The 21,538-nt window shown below is 54.0% G+C and overlaps 2 protein-coding genes across 5 annotated transcripts in view; one reads left to right on the top strand and one right to left on the bottom strand.

The window, feature by feature from the left end:
* Nucleotides 1–184: 184 nt before the first annotated feature.
* On the top strand, nucleotides 185–4,362 carry Galk1 (galactokinase 1). Its single transcript, NM_001008282.1, has 8 exons — nucleotides 185–376; nucleotides 1,658–1,847; nucleotides 2,221–2,340; nucleotides 2,532–2,667; nucleotides 2,802–2,983; nucleotides 3,693–3,843; nucleotides 3,928–4,090; nucleotides 4,173–4,362. The coding sequence occupies exons 1-8, from the start codon at nucleotides 212–214 to the stop codon at nucleotides 4,242–4,244; spliced, it is 1,179 nt and encodes a 392-aa protein (NP_001008283.1). The 5' UTR covers nucleotides 185–211; the 3' UTR covers nucleotides 4,245–4,362.
* A 133-nt stretch (nucleotides 4,363–4,495) lies between these two features.
* The window catches only part of Itgb4 (integrin subunit beta 4), a 36,342-nt gene continuing 19,299 nt past the window's right edge, over nucleotides 4,496–21,538 (bottom strand). The window contains exons 22-41 of one of the 4 annotated variants that reach the window (XM_039085295.2): nucleotides 21,473–21,531; nucleotides 21,277–21,300; nucleotides 20,419–20,567; nucleotides 20,153–20,332; nucleotides 19,517–19,665; nucleotides 14,588–14,792; nucleotides 12,905–13,062; nucleotides 12,436–12,616; nucleotides 12,164–12,301; nucleotides 9,613–9,795; nucleotides 9,403–9,534; nucleotides 7,907–8,101; nucleotides 7,220–7,456; nucleotides 6,912–7,070; nucleotides 6,351–6,500; nucleotides 5,719–5,907; nucleotides 5,445–5,600; nucleotides 5,200–5,364; nucleotides 5,006–5,119; nucleotides 4,496–4,908 (exon numbers count right to left, since the gene is read on the bottom strand). In XM_039085295.2, the coding sequence (XP_038941223.1) occupies nucleotides 4,769–4,908; nucleotides 5,006–5,119; nucleotides 5,200–5,364; nucleotides 5,445–5,600; nucleotides 5,719–5,907; nucleotides 6,351–6,500; nucleotides 6,912–7,070; nucleotides 7,220–7,456; nucleotides 7,907–8,101; nucleotides 9,403–9,534; nucleotides 9,613–9,795; nucleotides 12,164–12,301; nucleotides 12,436–12,616; nucleotides 12,905–13,062; nucleotides 14,588–14,792; nucleotides 19,517–19,665; nucleotides 20,153–20,332; nucleotides 20,419–20,567; nucleotides 21,277–21,300; nucleotides 21,473–21,531 (3,063 nt within the window). In that variant the 3' untranslated portion in view covers nucleotides 4,496–4,768. The remainder of the gene's footprint in view (nucleotides 4,909–5,005; nucleotides 5,120–5,199; nucleotides 5,365–5,444; nucleotides 5,601–5,718; nucleotides 5,908–6,350; nucleotides 6,501–6,911; nucleotides 7,071–7,219; nucleotides 7,457–7,906; nucleotides 8,102–9,402; nucleotides 9,535–9,612; nucleotides 9,796–12,163; nucleotides 12,302–12,435; nucleotides 12,617–12,904; nucleotides 13,063–14,587; nucleotides 14,793–19,516; nucleotides 19,666–20,152; nucleotides 20,333–20,418; nucleotides 20,568–21,276; nucleotides 21,301–21,472; nucleotides 21,532–21,538) is intronic. The other 3 variants (NM_013180.2, XM_039085296.2, XM_039085297.2) reach the window with 3 other exon arrangements.

Genomic DNA, 21,538 nt, shown 5'->3' with positions numbered 1-21,538 from the left:
TACAAGTTTCAACCGGGTCTCTTCCTCCAGATGTCAGCTGCCGCGTTGGCTTGCCCTGGAGAGCTGAGTTTCAACCCGGCTCTGCAGGTGGGATAGGCGGGGCCAGCGCGGCGGGGGCGGGGCACCGCAAAAGACAGGAATGTAAGTCCGCGCCACGTGGCTCCGCCCCCAGCATCCCGCGGGGCGGCGCGCCCCGCTGCAGACGAGCGTCATGGCTGCTTGGAGACCGCCCCGGGTTGAGGAGCTGCTGGCCGAGGCCCGGCGGGCCTTCATGGAGGAGTTTGGAGCCGAGCCGGAGCTGGCAGTGTCGGCGCCTGGCCGCGTCAACCTCATCGGGGAGCACACGGATTACAACCAGGGCCTGGTGCTGCCCATGGTGAGGGGCCGCATTGGGGAGCCTTGTGTGTGCTGGTCCGGCCTGCGGTAGGGAAGGGCTCGCTTAGGGGGCACAGGAGGGTGGGTACCCTCCGGGTGGAAGGCGGAGTGAAGCGGTCTAGCGGACATGCGAGACCCCGGGACGTGCAGTTGTCCACGTGCGAAGGCAGGAAGCCTGGGGTGGGGTGGGGATGGGCGCGATTGCCTTCTCAAGCCCGCCTTCTGGGGGCATCGCCCTCAACTTGGAAGTATGAACCTCTTAAAAATGTGAGGACCAACGTAGCAATATCAGAGATAATTAGGCATGGTGGTACCTTCCTAATAGTCCAGTACTAGCGAAGCTGAGGCATGAGAGTTGCCACGAGTTCAAGATCAGCCTGGACCACAAAGTGAGTTCCAGGACAACTTGGGCTGTGATTAAGATTTTTAAAACAAGAAGGAACAAAAAGGAGGTTATTTAGTCCTCTGACTTTGATTGGGCCCAGAGCATCGACCTAGACCTAGGCAAAGGGAGTCCTGTGACAGTGTAGCTCCCCTGGCCCTCCCCTTTGGATTTTCAGAGAAAGCAGGTAGATCCAGAGATCACTAATGACTGGCTCAAAGTCACGTAGCTGGTTCTTGGACTGTGACTTTCAGCCTGGGTCTCTGTCAGCGCATGTGCAGCTCCTGGATGAGGGATTACAGCTTTGGAGCTGGCTCCAGGTGGGAGGAAGTCTGGAGCCCCTCGGGGCCTGTTTTTGCCTGAGATCACTATCTGTCCCCTTTGGCCCACTGCTAGAAGCCCGCAAGGGCAGAGTCCACGTTCCCATTCTTATTGCCATTGGCCCCGCCCCTGAAGACCCAGGAGGCCTTGCTCTAAGCCCCCAAGGCTAGCTCTTAACCAAAGATCTTTTTCACATTTACTTCAAGCTAAGCCTATACCCTTCTCCCTGTCTGTCTCAGACAACAAAACCTTGGGGTTTGGATCCTGGTTGCTTCAGTCCCCCTGGGGGGACCAGACAAGTTCTGGAACTTCAAGGGACATGAGTTTTCTATTTGCGATGGGATATCCCACCCACATTGATCCCAGCATTCTGGAATAGAGGCAGGTGGGCCTCTTAGTTAGAGGCTAGCCTGGTCTACATAGAGAGTTCCAGGCCAGACAGGATTACACAGTGAGACTCCTGTCTTCAAAAACTTTAAAAACAACAACAACAACCAAAAATAAATCCTGTGACTATGATGTGGCCCTAGACGGACGACTCTTGTCAGGTGGTATGAACTCCATGCCCTCTTCTTGCAGGCTCTGGAGCTTGTGACGGTGATGGTTGGCAGCCCCCGGACAGATGGGCTTGTTTCTCTCCTCACCACTTCCAAAGATGCAGACGAGCCCCAGCGACTGCAGTTCCCACTGCCCTCAGCCCAGTGGTCCTTGGAGCCTGGAATCCCACAGTGGGCCAATTATGTCAAGGGAGTGATTCAGTATTACCCAGGTATGGGACTCAGGCTGCTTCTGGGAATGTCATCTCACTCCCACAAAGTCCATCCCTCCCCGGGTGGGGGCATCCCATTGTCATTCCTTTGGGGTGGAGCATCCCATTTTACAGATAAGGAACTGAGGTTCTGGAGGCTTGGAACTTGCCCTGGGTTTCCTTTATATGATTAGAGGAGCCAGAATTCAATTGTTAGCTTGCTGGTCTTTGCAGCCTTAAATCAGGAAGATAAGTAGGAAGATTAAGCACTCAGAGGGTAGCAGAATGAAGGGGGAGGGGGGTTGAGCTCCGCAGGCTGGTGAGGCAGTGTTTTTCCTATGTCCAGACGTCCACGCTCCTTGCATCCTGCCTTTACCAGCATCTTTCTTTGCAGCTTCCCCTCTCTGTGGCTTCAGCGCAGTGGTGGTCAGCTCAGTGCCCCTGGGGGGTGGTCTTTCCAGCTCAGCTTCTCTGGAAGTGGCCACGTACGCCTTCCTCCAGCAGCTCTGCCCAGGTATCACTTAGCCTTCACTTTCCCTCTCAGAGGCCTCTGTGGTCAGCGCCTCTTCCTTGACTGGGCTTAGGGAGGAAGGGTGGGGAGTCCCTTTGATTGTCCTTGGAGCCCTGCTGTTCTGGTGTGGCCGCCCCCCCACCCCCCATGCCATCTCCTGGACCCCAGCTTCCCCACCTCACCCTGTGCTGCAGACTCGGGGTCAATAGCCGCTCGGGCCCAGGTGTGTCAACGGGCTGAGCACAGCTTCGCAGGGGTGCCCTGTGGCATCATGGACCAACTCATCGCACTGCTGGGGCAGAAAGGCTATGCGCTACTCATTGACTGCAGGTCAGGGGCTCCCCTCATACCCACCCCCACCTCATAATCAGGAGCTCCTGAGTGGAGTGCGCCCGCTGCGTGGTCTGGGACGCAGGCCCTTGGCTATGATGACATCTTCCCCATTCTAACCTCGTTCGCCCCAGGTCCCTGGAAACAAGCCTGGTGCCGCTGTCAGACCCTAAGCTGACCGTGCTCATCACCAACTCCAATGTCCGCCATTCCCTGGCCTCCAGCGAGTACCCGATTCGTCGGCGCCAGTGTGAAGAGGTGGCCCAGGCCCTGGGCAAGGAGAGCCTTCGGGAGGTGCGGATGGAGGAACTTGAGGGTGAGAGCCAGCTTCCTGTTTGCTGTTCAAGAAATGGCCAGGCTCCCTACTAGGATATCCACGTGGTCTACAGTCAGTCTACTCCCTCGGCCCCAAGTCCATTCATGAAGTCCCGCTTGCTGTAACCCTCCAAGCCCGGAATTCCAAACCTAGGGTTCCAGTTTCAGCAGGGTTACTCTTGGAATGGATCCTGGCAAGTGCTGTATCAATGAACCACACATCCTTGCCTTGAAGTTAAGCCAGGCGTGGTGGTGCACACCTTGATCCCTGTGCAGGGGCAGACGGGTCTCTTGAGTTTGAGGCCAGCCTGGTCCACGGGGTCAGTTCCAGGGCAGCCAGGGCTACGTAAAGAAAGAGTGCCCTTTTCTTGATCCCAAGGTTTCCTTGAAAGTCCCACGTGTTAGGGGCTCCTGCAGCTGTGTATCGAGCAGTCTCCATGCTACTCCCTGTAGGGAGTCCTGCATGTCGATTCCTGCAATGTTCTGTGGACCTTAAGTGATGGGGAGATGTAGCAACCTACTGTACAGGACAAAGAGAGCTCCGAGATGAGGAGGCCTTCAGAGCCAGGCCCAGGATAATCAAGCCCGTCCTGTCTGACCCCGCCTTTACTGAGGAGGGGTCAGGGAACAGCTGCCCACCATGCTTGTCTCCCACACCCTGGGGTAACAGGTGGTATGAGGTGGGGCTGCTGAACCCTGTTCCTCCTCAGCGGGCAGGGAGCTGATGAGCAAGGAGGGTTTCCGGCGGGCCCGGCACGTGGTTAGCGAGATCCGGCGAACAGCCCAGGGAGCAGCTGCTCTGAGCCGAGGAGACTATAAGGCCTTTGGACGTCTCATGGTGGAGAGTCACTATTCCCTCAGGTAAGTCTTCTGGGTGCCCCATGCTTCTTGAGCATAGGCAGTTCCCAGGTCTGTCTGTCCCTCTCACCCCTGTGTCCTCTGCAGAGATGACTATGAGGTGAGCTGCCCTGAGCTGGACCTATTGGTTGAGGCTGCGCTCTCTGTGCCTGGAGTTTACGGCAGTCGCATGACAGGCGGTGGCTTCGGCGGCTGCACTGTCACGTTGCTGGAGGCCTCTGTTGCCCCCCTTGTCATGCATCACATACAGGTAGGTGTGTTCGCAGAGCCCGGGAGGGGCAGGAGAGGCGGGTACCCAGGCCACCCGTTCCTCAGCCTCACTTGTCCTGTAGGAGCAGTACAGCGGGACAGCCACCTTCTACCTCACTCAAGCTGCCGATGGAGCCCAGGTGCTGAGCTTGTGAGGTGTCCCTGCGAGTGACGTACGCACAGGCGTAAGGCAGAGAGGCAGCCGGTGCGTACCGGCTCTGCTTCAGGCATCCTCCTCCCATATCTGGGTGCTTAATAAACGCGTACCTCTTACGCTGGTAGCCACCTGCCTCTAGAGGTGGGTATATGCCCTGGGGGGTGTGTGTCAAAAAATGGGGGTTGTGGGAGCCAGTGTCCTTACTGCAGGCTCACATCACCTCGGCCTGTGAAGAATGGACAGGATGGCTACGCAGTAGCAAAGTCTTTTATTAAGTGCAGAACAAAGGCTGGGTCCTTGTGTCGGCTCCAGCTTTTTGGTTACATGTGGGTTTGGACCCAGGGCAGGATGCAGTCAGAGGTCTTGTGTCACCTCTACCCACTTCATGCCTCCCAGACAGCACCTACCCCCGCTCTCTGACTACAGGTGCTGGCTCTGTGATCAGCATGCAGGTGGGTACAACAGCAGAGGAAGAAGGCGCCAGGGCGAGGAGGCAAGGAGGGGCCCAGGTTCCTGGGGGATTCAGGTTTGGAAGAACTGTTGGTCCATATGAGTGCTGAGAGAGCCACTGGTGGTCAGGGTCCGGCTCACAAATTCCTGGGTCACATGCCGGGTGAGGGAGCCCCCTGCTTCCAGGCGCTGGGTCCCCAGGGTTAGTCCATCTGCAAGGGGAGGAACAAGAGGGTGGAGTACAGGTCCCAGCTCCACTCTGCAGTGGCTGCTCCCAGGAGTCAGGGTCCCCTGAGCTTGATAACTCACCTATAAGGAAGGGCTCGGTGGTGGTAGTGCTGTGAGTGCTGGTGACAGTGCTGTACTCACTTTGCAGTGGGTTCTGGAAAAGCCCAGAATGGCTGCCCAGCTGTGGGAAGGGGCCTGGAATAGGCAGATCAGTCAGTTGGGATGGTGTTATGCAAAGGCAAGGCCGGAGAGAGACCATGGTAAGGATAGCCCACCTCCATCCTGAGACTCGATGGTGATGATACCCTCACGCTCGGGCCCAAAGCCCTCTGTTGTCCGGGCCTGCACCTTGAACTTGTAAGGAACGTTCTCACTGAGGCCAGGAACCGTCAGCCGGCTCTCAGGGTTGTCCCCATCCACCCGGAAGGTTCTGGCTGGTCCTGCGTAGGGAAAATGCCTTCAGATCCTGTGGCGCTTCCCCCTCCCTCCACTCCCACCTCATTTCCTCGGCAGGTGGCACCTCCTCCTTGGGCCATCTCACAGGTCACCAGGTAGCCAAGGATATCTCCGTTGGGCCTTCTTGGGCGCTCCCAGCTCAGCTGCAGAGAGTCTGGGCTTAGGGCAGTGAACACCAGGGGGCCTGGGGCGCTGGGGGTGCTCAAGGTGAAGGCGGAGCCTGGAGACAGCAGAGGGAGAGCGTCACGGGTAAGGGTAGAAGATGTGCTCAGCATTCGGTGGGTCTGGTGTGGGTGGTGAGATAGCACCAGGGGCAGCAGCAGGGGCAGACAGCTCACCTGGCAGGGGGCAGAGAGGGCTCTGCGGGTGCACCTGGGACTCGATGGTGATGACACCCTCTCGCTCCCGGCCCCAGCCCTCCTGGCTTTGTGCCCGCACCCGGAACACATAGGAGTGGTTAGGCAGGAGATCCTCTACCACCACAGAGGTTTGGCCAGGGTTAGGGATGTTGAGCCGATGCATCTCGCCTGAGAGGTGGAGGGCGGAAACAGACCACCTTCACGCCTGGCCCTTGTCTTATTCCTCCCTCCCGTTAGGCTGCCATCAACACCTGGGGTTTGGTACAGTGTACTGTGGTGGGTTGTTGACTAAAGTGAGTGGGGGTTATGGGCGTTGTAACTCAATGGTAGAGCCTTTACTGAAGAGTAAGATGTCCCACCAATGCTCTGGTCAAAGCCCGCACTCTGGTGACTGTGTCTGCCCAGGGGTGTCATTTCCCTGTTCTTACAAGGCTATTCCAGTTAGCAGAGGCCCTAGGTCCATGAAGCCCCATTAAGCAAAAACCTAGTTTAAGAAACGGGCAGTAAAGGCCCCCGGGGGATAGGCAAAGCCTCAGCTGACTTGGAGGGATCCTGCCTTACTGCGATGGGACAGTCCTGGAAACGTGACGGCCAACAGTCACTATGCTCACCGCCGTTGAGTAGCTGGTATTCCACGCTGTAGCCCAGCAGTGCTCGATCACACTGTGGCTCCTGCCAGCTCACCTTCAGAGATGTGGGCCCCAGGGCGGAGAACACCAGCCGAGTGGGTGTGTCGGGCACACCCATAGCCCCACGGGAATCTGGATTATGGAGGGTGGCCATGGTCAGTCCAAGACAGGGTTCGGGGTCTGAGATGAGATACAGTCTATCCCTTGCTTGCTTCTGCAGCCATGTTACAGCTTCATGCTGACCTAACCAGGCTGCCTTCCCATATGGCCTTGGAGCCCCCTTGAGTCTGCTAGACTCCTCAACCCACCCCCTCTACAATCTGCCCCACACCTTGTTCAACTCTTGCTTTATACCCACAAGGAGGGCAGATGTGTTAGGCTTCAGCACTGATGGGGGCAGGCAGGGCAGTGGTTAGCTCCTGTGGGTGGACTGAGGTTCTGAATGCAATGAAGCAGTGAGTGCACGAGCACAGGCTGTGATGGTAGCTGGGTGACAAATGGAGCAAGACAGCCGTGGATACATGGTGACCACCCCTGTACTACCTGTACCCCAGGAGGGCGCTGCTGACTGCCCGGCCAGGATTATAGAGTCTGGTGAGCCCCTGGATGCGGGCACACCCTTCATCTGAGCCCGGCTCCAGGACCCAAGGGTCCAGGACAGCGGAAGCCTGCTCCTCCCATCTTCCCAGATAGGAGGGAGGCCTAGGGCAGGACAAAACAAGAGTGAGAGGGGCGGGTGTGTGTGTGTGTGTGTGTGTGTGTGTGTGTGTGTGTGTAGCTGACTGGAGGCTGTCTAGGGGTTGGAGTGTCGCAATGCCGGGGTGGGGGTGGGTGAATCAAGGGTCACTCACCTTGGGAGGAAAGGGAAGTGAGAGTGGAGTAGTCCCGGGGAAGTGTGCCTGACTGAGAGTGGTCTGTGCGCGTCAGAGAGTGGTAGTCCCGGGTAAGGGTAGAAGACGTGCTCAGCATTCGGTGGGTCTGGTGTGGGCTTAGATGTGTGCCATAGGCCACGTTGGCAGCAGTCATCCTATGCAGGGAGTTGGCACTGCCTGGATAGGCAAAGTCCATCCGGCCATTCACCAGGTGCTCTGCGTGGGGAGAGAGGTCATTCAGTGAGGCCCACAGTGGATGACAGGCCATTCAGGAACAGGCTGTGGCCCTGGAGTTTGCACAGGGCAGCCTTAATCTCAAACTACCAAGACCCTGGGTTCCCACAGGAGACCTCACAAGTCTTCCAATCCTATTTCCTTGCGCCATGCGGTCCTCCATCGGAGCAGTTAGCCCAGCTAGATCACTCCCCTGCAGTGACTCTAGTCCAAGGTTTGCTTCCCAGTTCCTGGAGTTTGCTGCCCTTATCCTTCCTCCCTTGGGGAGAGCCCACAGCGCCCTTGAGTTCCCGGGACTTGTCTAAATGCAGTTTTAACAGACTCTTGAGCGGGTAGGGCACTCTACTGGGCGGCTTGACCAAAATTGGGAGCCCAAATCAAGTCAACTGTGCCTAGGACCTAAGAGGCGGGCGCGGCCGAGGAGGCAGTCACCTCCCGGGGGCCGGGGCGTAGCCCCGCGGATCCAGCCGCCGCCCTCCCCTTCCACGCCCCCTGTAACGCTGCTGTCTTCGTCCGAGCGCCCGCTGCTGGCGGACAGGCGTGGGATGAGTTCCGGGGGTAGCCGCCACGTGACGCGCCGCAGGTCCAGCTCCTCCCCGAGCAGGGGCTCGAACTTCCAGCCGCCGCCTTGGGAACAACGAAGGGCCGCATTGGCACCGCCGGGGAGGATCAGGAGGAGGAGGAGGTGGCCTGCGGCACTTAGGCGGAGTCCAGGGGTGTGGGTATCCCTTTAGACGACAAGAAAAACCCTTGCCCTGCTCCAGCCTTTCCAGATTAACAATGTGGCTCTGGCTTCTACTCAGGCACAAAGGCCGGTCTGCTGCGAGAGTCTTTCAGAAAGCCTTGTGCTGCCTCCCAGCCTGAAGTTTCCCTGGTTATTTAACAGCTCTGAGCCTGTTTCCTCTCTGTACAAAGGAAAGTAATCTCACCCCTGTCTTTTCCCCGGAATGGCTGTAGAAGCCCTAGGGTGCTAGTGTTCAAGCAGGGGTTGCGGGTTCTTAGAACTGCAGTTTAGATACAGCAGGGGCTGGAGGGTTGGCTCAGCGGTTAAGAGCACCGACTGCTCTTCCAGAGGTCCTGAGTTCAAATCCCAGCAACCGCATGGTGGCTCACAACCATCTGTAATGAGATCCGATGCCCTCTTGGGGTGTGTCTGAAGATCGCTACAGTGCACTCATATAAATAAATCTTCCAAAAATAAAAAAGATACTAGCATCAGGAAGATAACTGTAGACTTGTGGGCAGACCGGTTTACACATAGGAACTTCAAGGTCAGCCAGTTTGTTAATCTTGCAAGACCCTGTCTCAAATCCTTCCCACCCTGGCCTTAGTCCTAAGGGACTTCTTTCTTCCTGATGGCACTCTGTGGTTTGTATCTCATTTCACAGATTAGAAGACCGGTTAGTTTTGAGATGAAAGAGATTCAGAGTCAGCTAACGTTCCACACCATAGCCAGGTCGAACCCTGTAGCAGGAGGAGTCCCAGCTAAGGGACTCAGTACCACGTTGTGTGAGAAATCAAGGGAAAATGAAGAGAGCCAGTGGGCGTGTCTACATTATTGGCCCCCCCCCCCTTCTCTGTCAGGGCTGGGTGACTCCTGGAGGTTGTGCCCTAACCTAGCACAGCAGGTGGCCCTTCTGGTTGTAGAGCTGTTGTCCCGTGTCAGTGCCCTATGTATGTATACATGCAGCAGCGTGCAGGTTTCTGTACCCTGAAGTAGACGTCTGCAGACTCTCATAACAGGCACACACATGCTGACATGTAGCCCCACAGCAGCTCTGTCCCTTCAAAGCCACAGGCTCTGAATATTTGTCTAAGGCTGAGAAGGCACTTTTGTCCTTGGTCCTCATGCCAGCAGTCACTAGCTTCTTTGATCTCTCTGGATACCAGGGGCAGCCCCACCAGGAACCCTGGTGGATCCCACTCACCAGTGTCATCTGAAACGCTGGGCCTCTGGCTGCTGGCTGGGGAGCGCAGAACGTCGTCACTGTACATGAGGAAGTTTTCGTAGTCTTCTCCACCCTGGGCGTCCACTATGGGGATGTCTGGGATGATAGGAACTGCAGGACAGAAAGAAGTAAGCCAGGACTCTAGCCATGGCCTCTTGTCCCCCAAACCCACGCTTGCCTGTCACTCACTGGACATGGGCCGCTTGGGCTGTGTGGCCAGGTTGATGATAGCCTCTCTCTCGGGTCCCCATCCTGCCCCGTTTCGCGCCTTCACCGTGTATCGGTATGGCTGGGACTCTCGAAGATTCTCAATGAGCAGCATCCGGTTCTTGGGGTTGTCCACAAGCACCTTCTTCATAGGTCCAATGGGTCCTGGAGGCAGGAATAGTACTTCAGGGGGACCACCAGGATCCAGCCTGGTCCCAGATCCATCACTGGGCCCTGGAGGTGCTAGGGAGCACGCAGCTGCTGAACTCTTGCCACCCGATGGATGAGTCCTTAAGACCATGTGTGAGGGGTGTAGGAAGGGAGTGCCACCGGCTTCTTCAGCGGGACTCCTTGTGGAGTGGCAGAGCCAGCTTTAGATGCAAGGCCAACATGCCACAGCCTCTCCTAACTGGTGAATGCATACCCACTCAAGGCCTGGGCAACAAGGCTGGGTGTCAAGCAAGTGTTCTCAAGACCACACCTTCTACCTTGTGCTCATGGCCTCGGCCAGCTCCAGAGAGAAACCATTCCAAGAACCAAAGAAAGCACAAAAAGGTTTCCCAAGATGTTTCGGAAAGGGACAGTTTCAAGATCTGATGTGCGCCCTCGGCAGATAACTGCTCAAGAGGTGGCAGGTGCAGGAACTGGAAACGTGGCCAGTGGATTACACGCTCATAACACAAGCCTGACACCATTAGAATCCCTGGAGCCCACATGGTAGGAAAGAACTGACTCTGGAAACTTCTCTCCAGGCATACATGTGCCCACACACACCCACAGACACCCGCCCCTCCTACACGCACACCCCCACCCCCGCCACACACACACACACACACACACACATATACACACTGGTTTTTCGAGACAGTGTTTCTCTGTGTAGCCCTGGCTGTCCTGGAACTCACTCTGTAGACCAGGCTGGCCTCGAACTCAGAGATCCGCCAGCCTCTGTCTCTTGAGTCCTGGGATTAAAGGCTTGTACTGCCACCACCCAGCAGTTAAAAAAAAATTTTTTTTTAAAGCAAGAGGTGTGGGAGGTGCACTAGGCAGGCAGAGTTAAGAGACCAAGTTTGTCTACTGATCAAGTATCAGCCAGGGCTATCTGGTGGGACCCTAGTTTAAAAACAAAGAACAAGCAGCAGGTAGCGCTATGGAGATAAACCTGTAATTAAGGCCCTCTGGAGGCTAAGGCAGAGAGGTTGCCTTGAGTCTGAGGCCAGACAACCCACATGCAGAGCAGTGGCTGACGAAGGGCCATCAACCTGAAAGGAAGGTGTCTAAACCATGATAGAGCAGCTGTCACATCTGTGTCATCTCATAAGTGGATTGACACCCTTAGGTGGGGGAAGGTGTAGCCCAGCACATTCTTAACACAGCTGGGGTCTCAACAGGCCGGAGCACTGCGGAGACCATCGGAGATGAACTTCCACTGGGCTGCAGGCTTGGCTCTGGCCAATCTGTTTGGTAAGAAGTGTCACTCTGCCCAGAAGACTCCTGCTGACAAAGCCCCACCCTCTCCTGGCAGTAGAAGGTGGTCCTCCCTCCCTCACTGAGACCGGCCAGCGGGGTGTGTGTGTGTGTGTGTGTGTGTGTGTGCACTTTAGAGTCTCTTCCCCAGGAGGGAGGTGGGGTGCTCTCACAATTTCATATCAGTGGCGGGATTGTTCAGCCACTGTTGTCCTTCCAGGAAGGGTAGCCAGATAATATAATATATTGAATGAAATCTGGGGTGGCGGTGAGGGGAATTGCTGGGGATTGAACCCAGGCCTGTATGTGAGGCAAGCATTCGGCCACGGAGCTACACCCCTAGTCTTTGAACGAGCTTTTCTAAAAACAAACGTATTTGAAGTTCGAGGCTTTCTGCAGTCTTATGTTGCTTTTCTTTTCTTTGTGGTTTCTGTGTTTTTTGTATTTTTTGCCGTTCATTTTTTGAGACAGGGTCCCCTGTATGTCAGGCTGGCCTCAACCTTGCTATGTAGCCAATCATGGCTTTGAGCTTCTGATCCCTCTGCCTCCCACCTCCTAAGTGCTGGCTTCATAGACGTGCACCACCACAGCCAGTGTATGTCGCACGGGCGGATCGGAATCAATGCCTTGTGTGTGCCAGGCAAACGCTACATTCTCAGGCCCGTGTTGTTTGCTTGCTCTTCTGAGAAGGGTTCTTGCTACCTTACTGAGGCTGCTCTCAAAACTCTTGGGCTCAAATGGCAACCCTGCCTCACACCCTGCTAAATTTGGCAGTTATTCTGGCCCTAAGAGAAATGTGCAAAAATGAGTCCCCTTGGTTTCCCTGCACAGAAAGGTAAGCCCTGGACCAGTGACTCTGGGGAATACACATAATCTCAGTACCCTTGGAATGCAAACCAGCAGGAGTCGGAAAATAGAAAAAAACAAACCATACAATGCCTCAGGCTTACTGTGTGACTGGGACCAAGGGGCCAGAATGCCCAGGAAACCCCCAGACCCCACACATCCCTCTCATCTGTCTCCACGCCCCTCCTCCTCCAGGAAGCCAGGAAAATCTGGTCCTTACGGTTGTCCTCGTTGACCAGTCCATAGCAGACCTCATAGGCTGTGATCTCCCCGTTGGTTTCAGCTGGTTCTGCCCAGCTCAGCTGGGTCACCGTAGAAGAAACTACATTGAAAGCCAGCCTTCCTGGCTCACTGGGCACTGGAAGGGAGGAGGAAGAGCCCTATTAGAGAAGGTCAGGAGCAGGGCTGAGTTCTGGGAGGGAGGGAGGGAGGAGAGGGCTGGGCACACTGACAGCAGGGTAGCTAGGTGGACAGAGTCACCACTAAACTTACCTTCCTGGTGGGTGCGGCAGGACACCAGTGAGCTATAGGGCCCCTCCCCGTGTGCCCCGTAGGCGCACACCTTCATTTCGTAGTCGCAATAGGGATACAGGTTGGTGAGCTCCACTGAGGGCACCTTGCTGTCCAGCAGGTGGGCTTCGGACTCAGAGTCGCCCTGGACCCAGTATTTCACCTGTGAGTAGGCGGCTGCTCAGCGGGAAGCAGCAAACTCTGGGACTCCCTTTGTACAAGTGACAAGGTCAGAGCTCCGGCAGAGCAGTGGATCTCCCAGGCTGGGTAAAGACCCCATTCTGGGAACGAAGCTGAAGACCTCGAGAACGCAGGCCCTCACGCTTGCAGGGTCACAGATGGGGTTTTATCGGCCCGCTGGGAGCAACAAGTGTGGTCTCCCTCACACTTGCGGCAGTCCACTCACCAGCAGAAGGTGAATGACAGACCTCCCCAATGCCCCTCACCTTACCCTATACCCCATTGGCTTGCCAGGAGGGGGCAGCCAGTTGAAATGGATCTTCCTGGATCCGGCAGCCTTGGCATTGGGGTTCTGCGGGGCACCCAGGTCTCCACGGGGTAGTGGCGGCGATGCGGATATCTCATTTATGAGACTTCTGTCCGTTTCATCTAGTCAAAGGGGTGCGGAGGTTAGGCGGATGGCTCCACGTGATTTTTTTTTTTTTAAGATTTATTCACTTATTATATATAAGTACACTGTAGCTGTCTTCAGACACACCAGAATACGGCATCGGATCCCATTACAGATGGTTGTGAGCCACCATGTGGTTGCTGGGAATTGAACTCAGGACCTCTGGATGAGCATTCAGTGCTCTTAACCGCTGAGCCATCTCTCCAGCCCCCATGATTTTGTTAAACATCACAGGTTCCCCAGCTTAAAAGTTCAGCTAAGGGGCTGGAGAGACGGCTCAGTGGTAAAGAACACTGACTGCTCTTCTAGAGGTCCTGAGTTCGATTCCCAGCAACCACATGGTGGCTCACAATCATCTGTAATGGGTTCTGATGCCCTCTTCTGGTGTGTCTGAGGACAGCTACAGTTTATACAATAGATACATCTTTTAAAAAAAAGTTCGGGGAGGGGGAGTTAAATTAAGATCAGCTCATTTAGCAGGGTGGTGGTTGTGGGAGGGGGGAGGGGACGGTGGTAGTGGGGGTGGGGTGGCGGCCTTACACCTTTAATCAGGAGGCAGAGGCAGGCAGAACTCTGTGAGCTCAAGGTATACAGGACAACCAGGATTACACAAACGAACTCTGTCTCAAAATACAAAACAACAACAGAAAAAAACCCCAATCAGCTCTTCTCCCCTCTGGGGTCTGGCGCAGCAGGAAGCAGCCGGGTAGGTGAAAGTCCAGAGAACTCACTGGAGGAGCAAGGAGCAGGGGTTTGTCTGCCTTCTTTCTCTCTGGCAGGCTAGAGGATGTTCCAGAGAGCGCCTTTCACTACCCACCTCCCCTGAGTACCTCACAGTGGTCCCTTCAGGCTGGGAAGGGGAGGGAGGTTTGTGGCCTATCAGCCACATGACCTCAACCTATGGCTGTCACGAGGGCGGCCAGCTCAGCACAGGATGCTTAGACAAATCTGAGTTCTGGATAACAGTTTCCTCAGGGGTCAGCAGTTAAGAGCGTGTGTTGCTCTTAGAGCTTGGTTCCCAGTACTCAGGTCAGCTCACGACTGCCTTAAACCCAGTCCCGGGCAATCAAAACCTCCTCTGGGTACCAGCAGTCAGGTGCACATGCCCACACAGGGACACAGATAGACACATAATTTAAAAATAGTAAATTATATTAAGAAATAAGTATGGTGCTGGCCACACCAAAGTACACACACACACACACACACACACACACACACACAGAGAGAGAGAGAGAGAGAGAGAGAGAGAGAGAGAGAGAGAGAGAGCGCCAAGGCTATATAGTGAGACTCTGTCAAAAACCAAACCAAAACAAGAATATGTATGTTCCAAATATTGCGGGAAGATACTGAGATGTGTACAACCCCACTGCCACTGCCGGTTAAGTGACACTCTCGTTCGACCCAGTGCCCTGGCTTAGGGTGTGACGAGTCTAGTCCTGTTAGAAGGCCCTGCTCCCGCCTCCCTCTTCACCTGCGTATGCCAACCCAGACTTTACTCACCTTGTTCCCCGATGATAACAGTGGCTGTGTTGGGCTGGCCCAGGCGGGCTCCAAACTTGGGGTTGCTGAGTTGAACTTGGAAGCGTCGGACCTGGCGGCCACGAAGGAGGGAGTCGACTTCCTGCAGCTCCAGGAGCTTCACCTGCAGTTCCTTCCAGGTCTCTCCGGGGTAGAACAACAGCTCCCCTTCCACAGGGACATAATCCTGCCACAGGAAGAGTCAGGGTCAGACCAGGGCTAGGGTATGAACTAAGCAGGAGGATATTGCACAGGACGTCTCTCCAACAGGCAAGAGGTTAGCCCAGGGCAGCTGGGATTGAGGGCCTGCCCAGGAGGAAAGAACTGTCTGTCCCCTATAGTGTGGCTCTGAAATCTGGGATTCTTTTGGGCCCAGACCCTTGATGGGTCTGTCATTCACCCTAGCTTTCCTATGTTTCTTTTTTTTTTCTTTTTTTTTTTTTTTTTCGGAGCTGGGGACCGAACCCAGGGCCTTGCGCTTGCTAGGCAAGCGCTCTACCGCTGAGCTAAATCCCCAATCCCGCTTTCCTATGTTTAAATTGTGTTTTTCTCTCTCTCCCCTCCCCTCCATGTGCCTTCAGAGTGTTTGAGGGTACACTGTGTGTTTGGGGGAGTGATGGTAGGGGCCAGAAAAGAGACTTAGACTTGCACCTTTCCAAGCTGGAGTTATAGGCCAACTCATGTGGGTGCTGGGGCTCAAGATAATGACTTAGCTATCCCCCAGAATTTCTCTCTGTCTCTCTCTCTCTCTGTCTCTGTCTCTCTCTCTGTCTCTCTCTCTGTCTCTCTCTCTCTGTCTCTCTCTCTCTGTCTCTCTGTCTCTCTCTCTGTACACTGCAACAGCTGTCTTCAGACACACTAGAAGAGGGCATCGGATCCCATTACAGATGGTTGTGAACCACCTTGTGGTTGTGGGATTTGAACTCAGAACCTCTGGAAGAACAGTCAGTGCTCTTAACCGCTGAGCCATCTCTCCAGCCAAATTTTTGTCTTTTTTTTTTTTTTTTTTTTTGGGTTCTTTTTTTGGAGCTGGGGACCGAACCCAGGGCCTTGCGCTTCCTAGGCAAGCGCTCTACCACTGAGCTAAATCCCCAACCCCCCAATTTTTGTCTTTTAAGACATGTTTTTCTGCATAGCCCTGGCTGTCCTGGAACTCACAGACCAGGCTGGCCTTGAATTCACAGAGATCTGTCTGCCTCCCGTGTACTGGAATTTAAGGAGCGCTCCACCACCGCAGGCTCAGCCCCCAGATGCTGTTGTGTGCACCTGGGTGTAGTTACCAAACTTTATGGCACGAAAAAAGGACCTCCCACAAAAGCACTAGGTGGCGCTGCAGACTAGGAGTTCAATTCCACATGGGTCTGGCTAGTGGTTATGGGAGACTACCTAGAGCAGAAAAGGAAGTTTGCAGGTGGGAGAAAAATAGGGAGAGACAGGCCTGGTGGCACACGCCTGTTATTACAGCACTTGGGAGGCTGAGGCAAGGGGTCTGCTAGTGCAAGCCATCCTGGGCTAGTAGCAATGACCCAAACTAAAATAAGACTGAGAGTAAGGAATTTAATGGTAGCTCAATCGCCTGGGCCGGATAAGCAGTTTACCCTGTGCTGGCCGAATAGACCTGTGGGTCTCGTGGAGCACAGACAGACTTGGAACTCAGTAAGGAGCCAGGGATAACCTTGTATTCCTGATAATTTTGCCTTCTGAGTACTGAAACTACTGTAGTCACCTTGCCCTATTTTTACAGGGCATGAAAATTGAACCCTAGCTTCATGCATGCCAGGTAAACCACTCTGCCAACTGCGAGACACCCCCAGCCCTGCTTTTAATTAAATTTTTTTTTTGGTTCTTTTTTTCAGAGCTGGGGACCGAACCCAGGGCCTTGCGCTTCCTAGGTAAGCGCTCTACCACTGAGCTAAATCCCCAGCCCTAATTAATTTTTTTTTTATTGAGGATTGAACTTGTAGCCTTGCACATTCTAACCAAGGGCTGGCCTACCCAGCAACATCCTGTCTAGCCTGGGATTCACTGCGTCCGGTAGATAGGCTGGCCTTCGCCTTTGCTTTCTGGCTGTTGGGCTTAACTGCTTGTACCACCGTGGTCAGCATTTTAAACACATTTATGCTGGGTGTGGTGCCACAGCCTCCAGTCTCTGCACTCAGGAGGCAGAGGCAGGAGGATCTCTGTGAGTTTGAAGCCAGCCTGGTCTACATAGAAAGTTCCAGGACAGCCAGGACCACATAGAGAGATCCTGTCTTTAAAAAACAAAATGAAGGGGCTGGGGATTTAGCTCAGTGGTAGAGTGCTTACCTAGGAAGCGCAAGGCCCTGGGTTCGGTCCCCAGCTCCGAAAAAAAGAACCAAAAAAAACCCCCAAAAAAAACAAAAACAAAAACAAAATGAAGATGGCTGGAGAGATGGCTCAGTGGTTAAGAGCACCCGACGGCTCTTCCAGAGGTCCTGAGTTCAAATCCCAGCAACCACATGGTGGCTCACAACCATCTGTAAAGAGATCTTTTCTTTTTTCTTTTTTCTTTTTCTTTTTCTTTTTCTTTTTTTTTTTTTTTTTTTTTTTTTTTTGGAGCTGGGGACCGAACCCAGGGCCTTGAACAGGGCCTTGTGCCTGCTAGGCAAGCACTCTACCACTGAGCTAAATCCCCAACTCCCTGTAAAGAGATCTGATCCCCTCTTCTGGTGTATCTGAAGACAGCTACAGTGTACTCACATACATGAAATAAATAAATAAATCTTAAAAAAAACAAAATAAATAGTACATCTACGTGTGTGTGTGTGTGTGTGTGTGTGTGAGAGAGAGAGAGAGAGAGAGAGAGAGAGAGAGAGAGAGAGAAGATAGAAAAAGAGAGGGGAGGGAGAGGGGAGGGGGAAGAGGGAAGAGAGGGGAGAGGGGGAGAGAGAATTGGTTTTCTTTCTTTTTTTAAATTTTTTATTTATATGAGTACACTGTAGCTGTCCTCAGACACACCAGAAGAGGGCATCAGATCCAATTACAGATGGTTGTGAGCCACCATGTGGTTGCTGGGAATTGAACTCAGGACCTCTGGAAGAGCAGTCAGTGCTCCTACTAAGCCATCTCTCCAGCCCTGAGAATTGGTTTTCTTTCCCCATATGGGTCCCAGGGATTGAACCCAAGGTATCTGAACACACTGAGTGATCTCATGGGCCCTTGTTGTTTTGTTTTGTTTTGTTTTGGTTGTTTTGCTTTTTTTCTAGACAGGGTTTCTTTGTGTAGTCCTGGTTGTCCTGGAACTCACTCTGTAGACCAGGCTGGCCTTGAACTCAGAGATCTGCTGGCCTCTGCCTCCCGAGTACTGGGATTAAAGGTATATGCCACCACTGCCATTTTTTTTTAATTGTGTGTTTATGCAGGTCTACGTGGGATTACCTGCACGTGAGTGAACGTGACTGACCATGGAGGCCTGAGGATCTCTTGAAGCTGGATTTACAGGCATTTGTAAGCTGCCTGAAGTGGCTTTTCGAGATCAGTATACATTCTTTTTTTTTTTTTCTTTTCCTTTTCTTTTTTTTTGGAGCTGGGGACCGAACCCAGGGCCTTGCGCTTGCTAGGCAAGTGCCCTACCACTGAGCTAAATCCCCAACCCCCAGTATACATTCTTAATCACTGAGCCATCTCTCCAGCCCTTCCTTTGTGTTTTGGAGATAAGGTTTTCGTACATAGCCTCAGAATGGCTGGAACTTGTAATTTTCTGCCCTGGTCTCTTGAGCACTAGATTACAGGTCTGTTCTGCTGAGTCCATCTAGATTCAGAATCAAAACTAAGAAAACCTACACATCTGCCCATATGGCATAGCCTTAATTCTTCAATTAAACACTGGCAAGGCCCTCCCTGTGAGGAAAGGCTGATGGAGCCTGGGGAAGTGTCAGTGACAGAATTGGGGGGCTGCTCAAGGACACAAGGTTTGTGATTCCATTTCAAGAAGCCCAGAGTGTGGTAGCCTGTACCTTTAATCCCAGCACTCAGAGGGAGAGGCAGGCAGAACTCCACGAGTTCAAGTCCAGCCTGGTCTACATAGCAAGTTTGAGAAGAGTCAAAGCTACATATTGAGATGCAGTCTTTAAAAACAAGTGGAGAGGGGCTGGGGATTTAGCTCAGTGGTAGAGCACTTACCTAGGAAGCGCAAGGCCCTGGGTTCGGTCCCCAGCTCCGAAAAAAAGAACCAAAAAAGAAAAAAACAAAACAAAAAACAAACAAGTGGAGAGGTGGCTTGGTGGTTTGCACCACTGACTGCTCTTTCCGAGGACCAGGGTTCAGATCCCAGCATCCAGCACATACATGGCAGCTCACGACTGTCTCTAACTCCAGTCCTAGATCTGATACCATTAACTGCCCTCCCTCGAGCACACATGTGGTACACAGACATGCATACAGACAAAATCCCATACACATAAAGATATATAAATTTAAGAGCCCTTAGCCGGGTATGGTGGTGCCTGCCTTTAATCCCAGCATTCAGGAGGCAGAGGCAGAGGTAGAGGCAGATAGATCTCTGTGAGTTTGAGGTCAGCTTCATCTACAAATCAAGTTCTAGTCTTAAACACCACACACGCACGCATGCATGCACGTATAATTAAAACTCCAAAGTCCACTAGATTGGACAGACAGGTGACTATGCTATCCTGGGTCACTGAAGGGTACACAAGGATGGTTTCAGTAGATACCTGGTCCATCCAGGAGACTAATCCCCTTGCCCTGAGTTCCTGGCAGTAATGGGACCCTGCCAGGGTATCCTTGGCACTTTGGGTGAGTCACTCCTGATGGCAAGGCCATCTTTGTCTGGGGATACTGCGAGCATCCGAGGATTGAGGCAGCTATGATGGATGGATTGGGGCAGCTACCATGGAAACCACTGGACAGTCCCCCTTGACTGAGCCTTACCCGGTGTCCATGTGCTGTATTATCCTGTGTGCTATAGGAGACCTGGGACTTGCCGTTGTCCAGGATGTGCCGGATGACAGGGATGCGGGCCACCTGGTCTCCACGACTCACTGAGTATTCAGGCTGCTCAAAGGACACTATCCCGCTAGCTGCAAGGAACCGGGGTGCTGGTCAACAGTCCTGGATCCAATTCCTTCTTAGCTCCTTCCCTCCCTCCCACCCACTCCAGGCTCCAGAGGGATGGGATGGAAATTTCTTCATAAAGAAGTGAAGGGGCTAAAATAAAATCCAGCAGGCAGCCTGGAAAGTCAGGGACAGGGACAAGTACCTAAGAGTTGGGGATTCCCACTTGGACTGAGGATGTAGCTCAGTGGTAGAGCATCTGCCTGCCATGTTGGGTTTTGTCCCCAACACCACAAAGAAGAAAGAGGAGAGACTGAGCCGTGACTACCACTTAGACCTGTACCAGGTGCTGTGCAAAGGCACAGCGATGGCCTCCTGTGCCCATTTTACAGATGGAGATTCTAAGGTTCTCAGAGAGTAAGTGATTGGCCTAGGCCCCATGGCCCTGTCCCACTTCCACTTGATATCAGGAGGATCAAGGAACTCAGACCCCGGCCCCCAACCCTGACCAACCTTGCTCCTTAATGATGGTGATGTTTACCAGGCGTCGACCAAGGGTGGCAGTGCCCACGGGGACATCAATGGCCTCCACCAGCAGCTGTTTCTCATCATCATCCTCAGGCCGGATGAAGAGGGGCACACGCACGTCCACCAGCTCTACCCCCTCCTGGAACTCCACCATGCCCCGGGCATCTGGGGTACGAGTCAGACATGGGTCTCGGGGCCACGTGGGGGAGGGGAGGTGGAGCAGCGTAAGGTGAGGAGGCTGCATTACCTACCCTGCTCTGCTGTGAGGGTGTAGTAACCAGGGGCCACCTTGAGTTCATGGAAGGACCCCTGCTCCACCTGCTTCTCTGTCAGCTTCAGCAGCGACTGCTTGGCAGAGCGGGGCGCCAGCAACACTGTGTCCACAATGGTGTGGTCTTGCCTGGGTTGTGTGTCCAAGTAGAGGAGGAGGGACAAGATGTGAGTCAGCACTGGCTCCTCCTCCTCCACCATCCTGCCACTCACCAGGGCTTCCCCGCCCACCTCACCAAACAGGGCTGCTGTACAAGGGTTGGGTGTGGGGCAGCAGGGAGGCTCAGGCCAGGGACTTAACCTCCCTGAGTCTCGGTTTTCTCATTGGAAAATGGAGTCAGAAAGGGGGACACTCTGGCAGTCACCGAGAATGTTGGCTGAGATGGCTGTGAGCCCTCAGAGGTGCTGGTCAGAGCCTGGCCACGTGTGGCCCATTCCAGTTCTGACTAGCTGTAGGGCTCCTTGTCACCCACCCTCCTCCCCAGCAGGGCAGAAGCTGCAGGACCTGATGTCTGTTTGGTAACCTGCCTGCAACTGAGGCTCAGTGTGAGAATCTCTGGCCCTGGGAGAGGAGGGGCAGGGCCACGAGCCCATGGGGCAGGGGCTGGTCTCTGTTTTGTTTTAGTTGAGGGGTCGATTCACGGTAAATGCATCTTATAAGTAGTTGCTTGATGAACAGACCTTGGAGGGAAGGAATTGAGGGCCTAGCCAATGGCAGACTTAGGGCCTTCCCTTCCTAAGGTTTGATCAGAGGGCTAGAGCGGGTGGGCAGGTAGGTGGTCGGAGCTCAGGGTGGAGGGAAGGAGGTGGGACTGCCCATCTTGTATTCTTCAACTCACTTTTTCCCAGCGTTGGGTTGCTGTCTGTGGGGACAAAGGAGGGCCATGAGCCATGTGTCTTTTGGAGTGGGAGCTTGAGTGAACAACTCCCATCCAACCCTGGGCACCCTGGCTGCCTGAGAGCAGGGTTCAGTGCAGGCAGGTACCCCAACACCACCACACACACACACCCGACCTGGGGCTCCCCAGGACTCACCGGAACTTCGTCTGCTGGAGCTTGTGTACGCCGTTGACTTGTCTGTATACCTCATTCAGCTGTCAG

The sequence above is a fragment of the Rattus norvegicus genome, chromosome 10 (genome assembly GCF_036323735.1).
Source record: "Rattus norvegicus strain BN/NHsdMcwi chromosome 10, GRCr8, whole genome shotgun sequence".
In the NCBI taxonomy this organism is placed as follows: Eukaryota; Metazoa; Chordata; class Mammalia; order Rodentia; family Muridae; genus Rattus; species Rattus norvegicus.
This window is presented reverse-complemented; position numbering and strand designations above follow the sequence as displayed.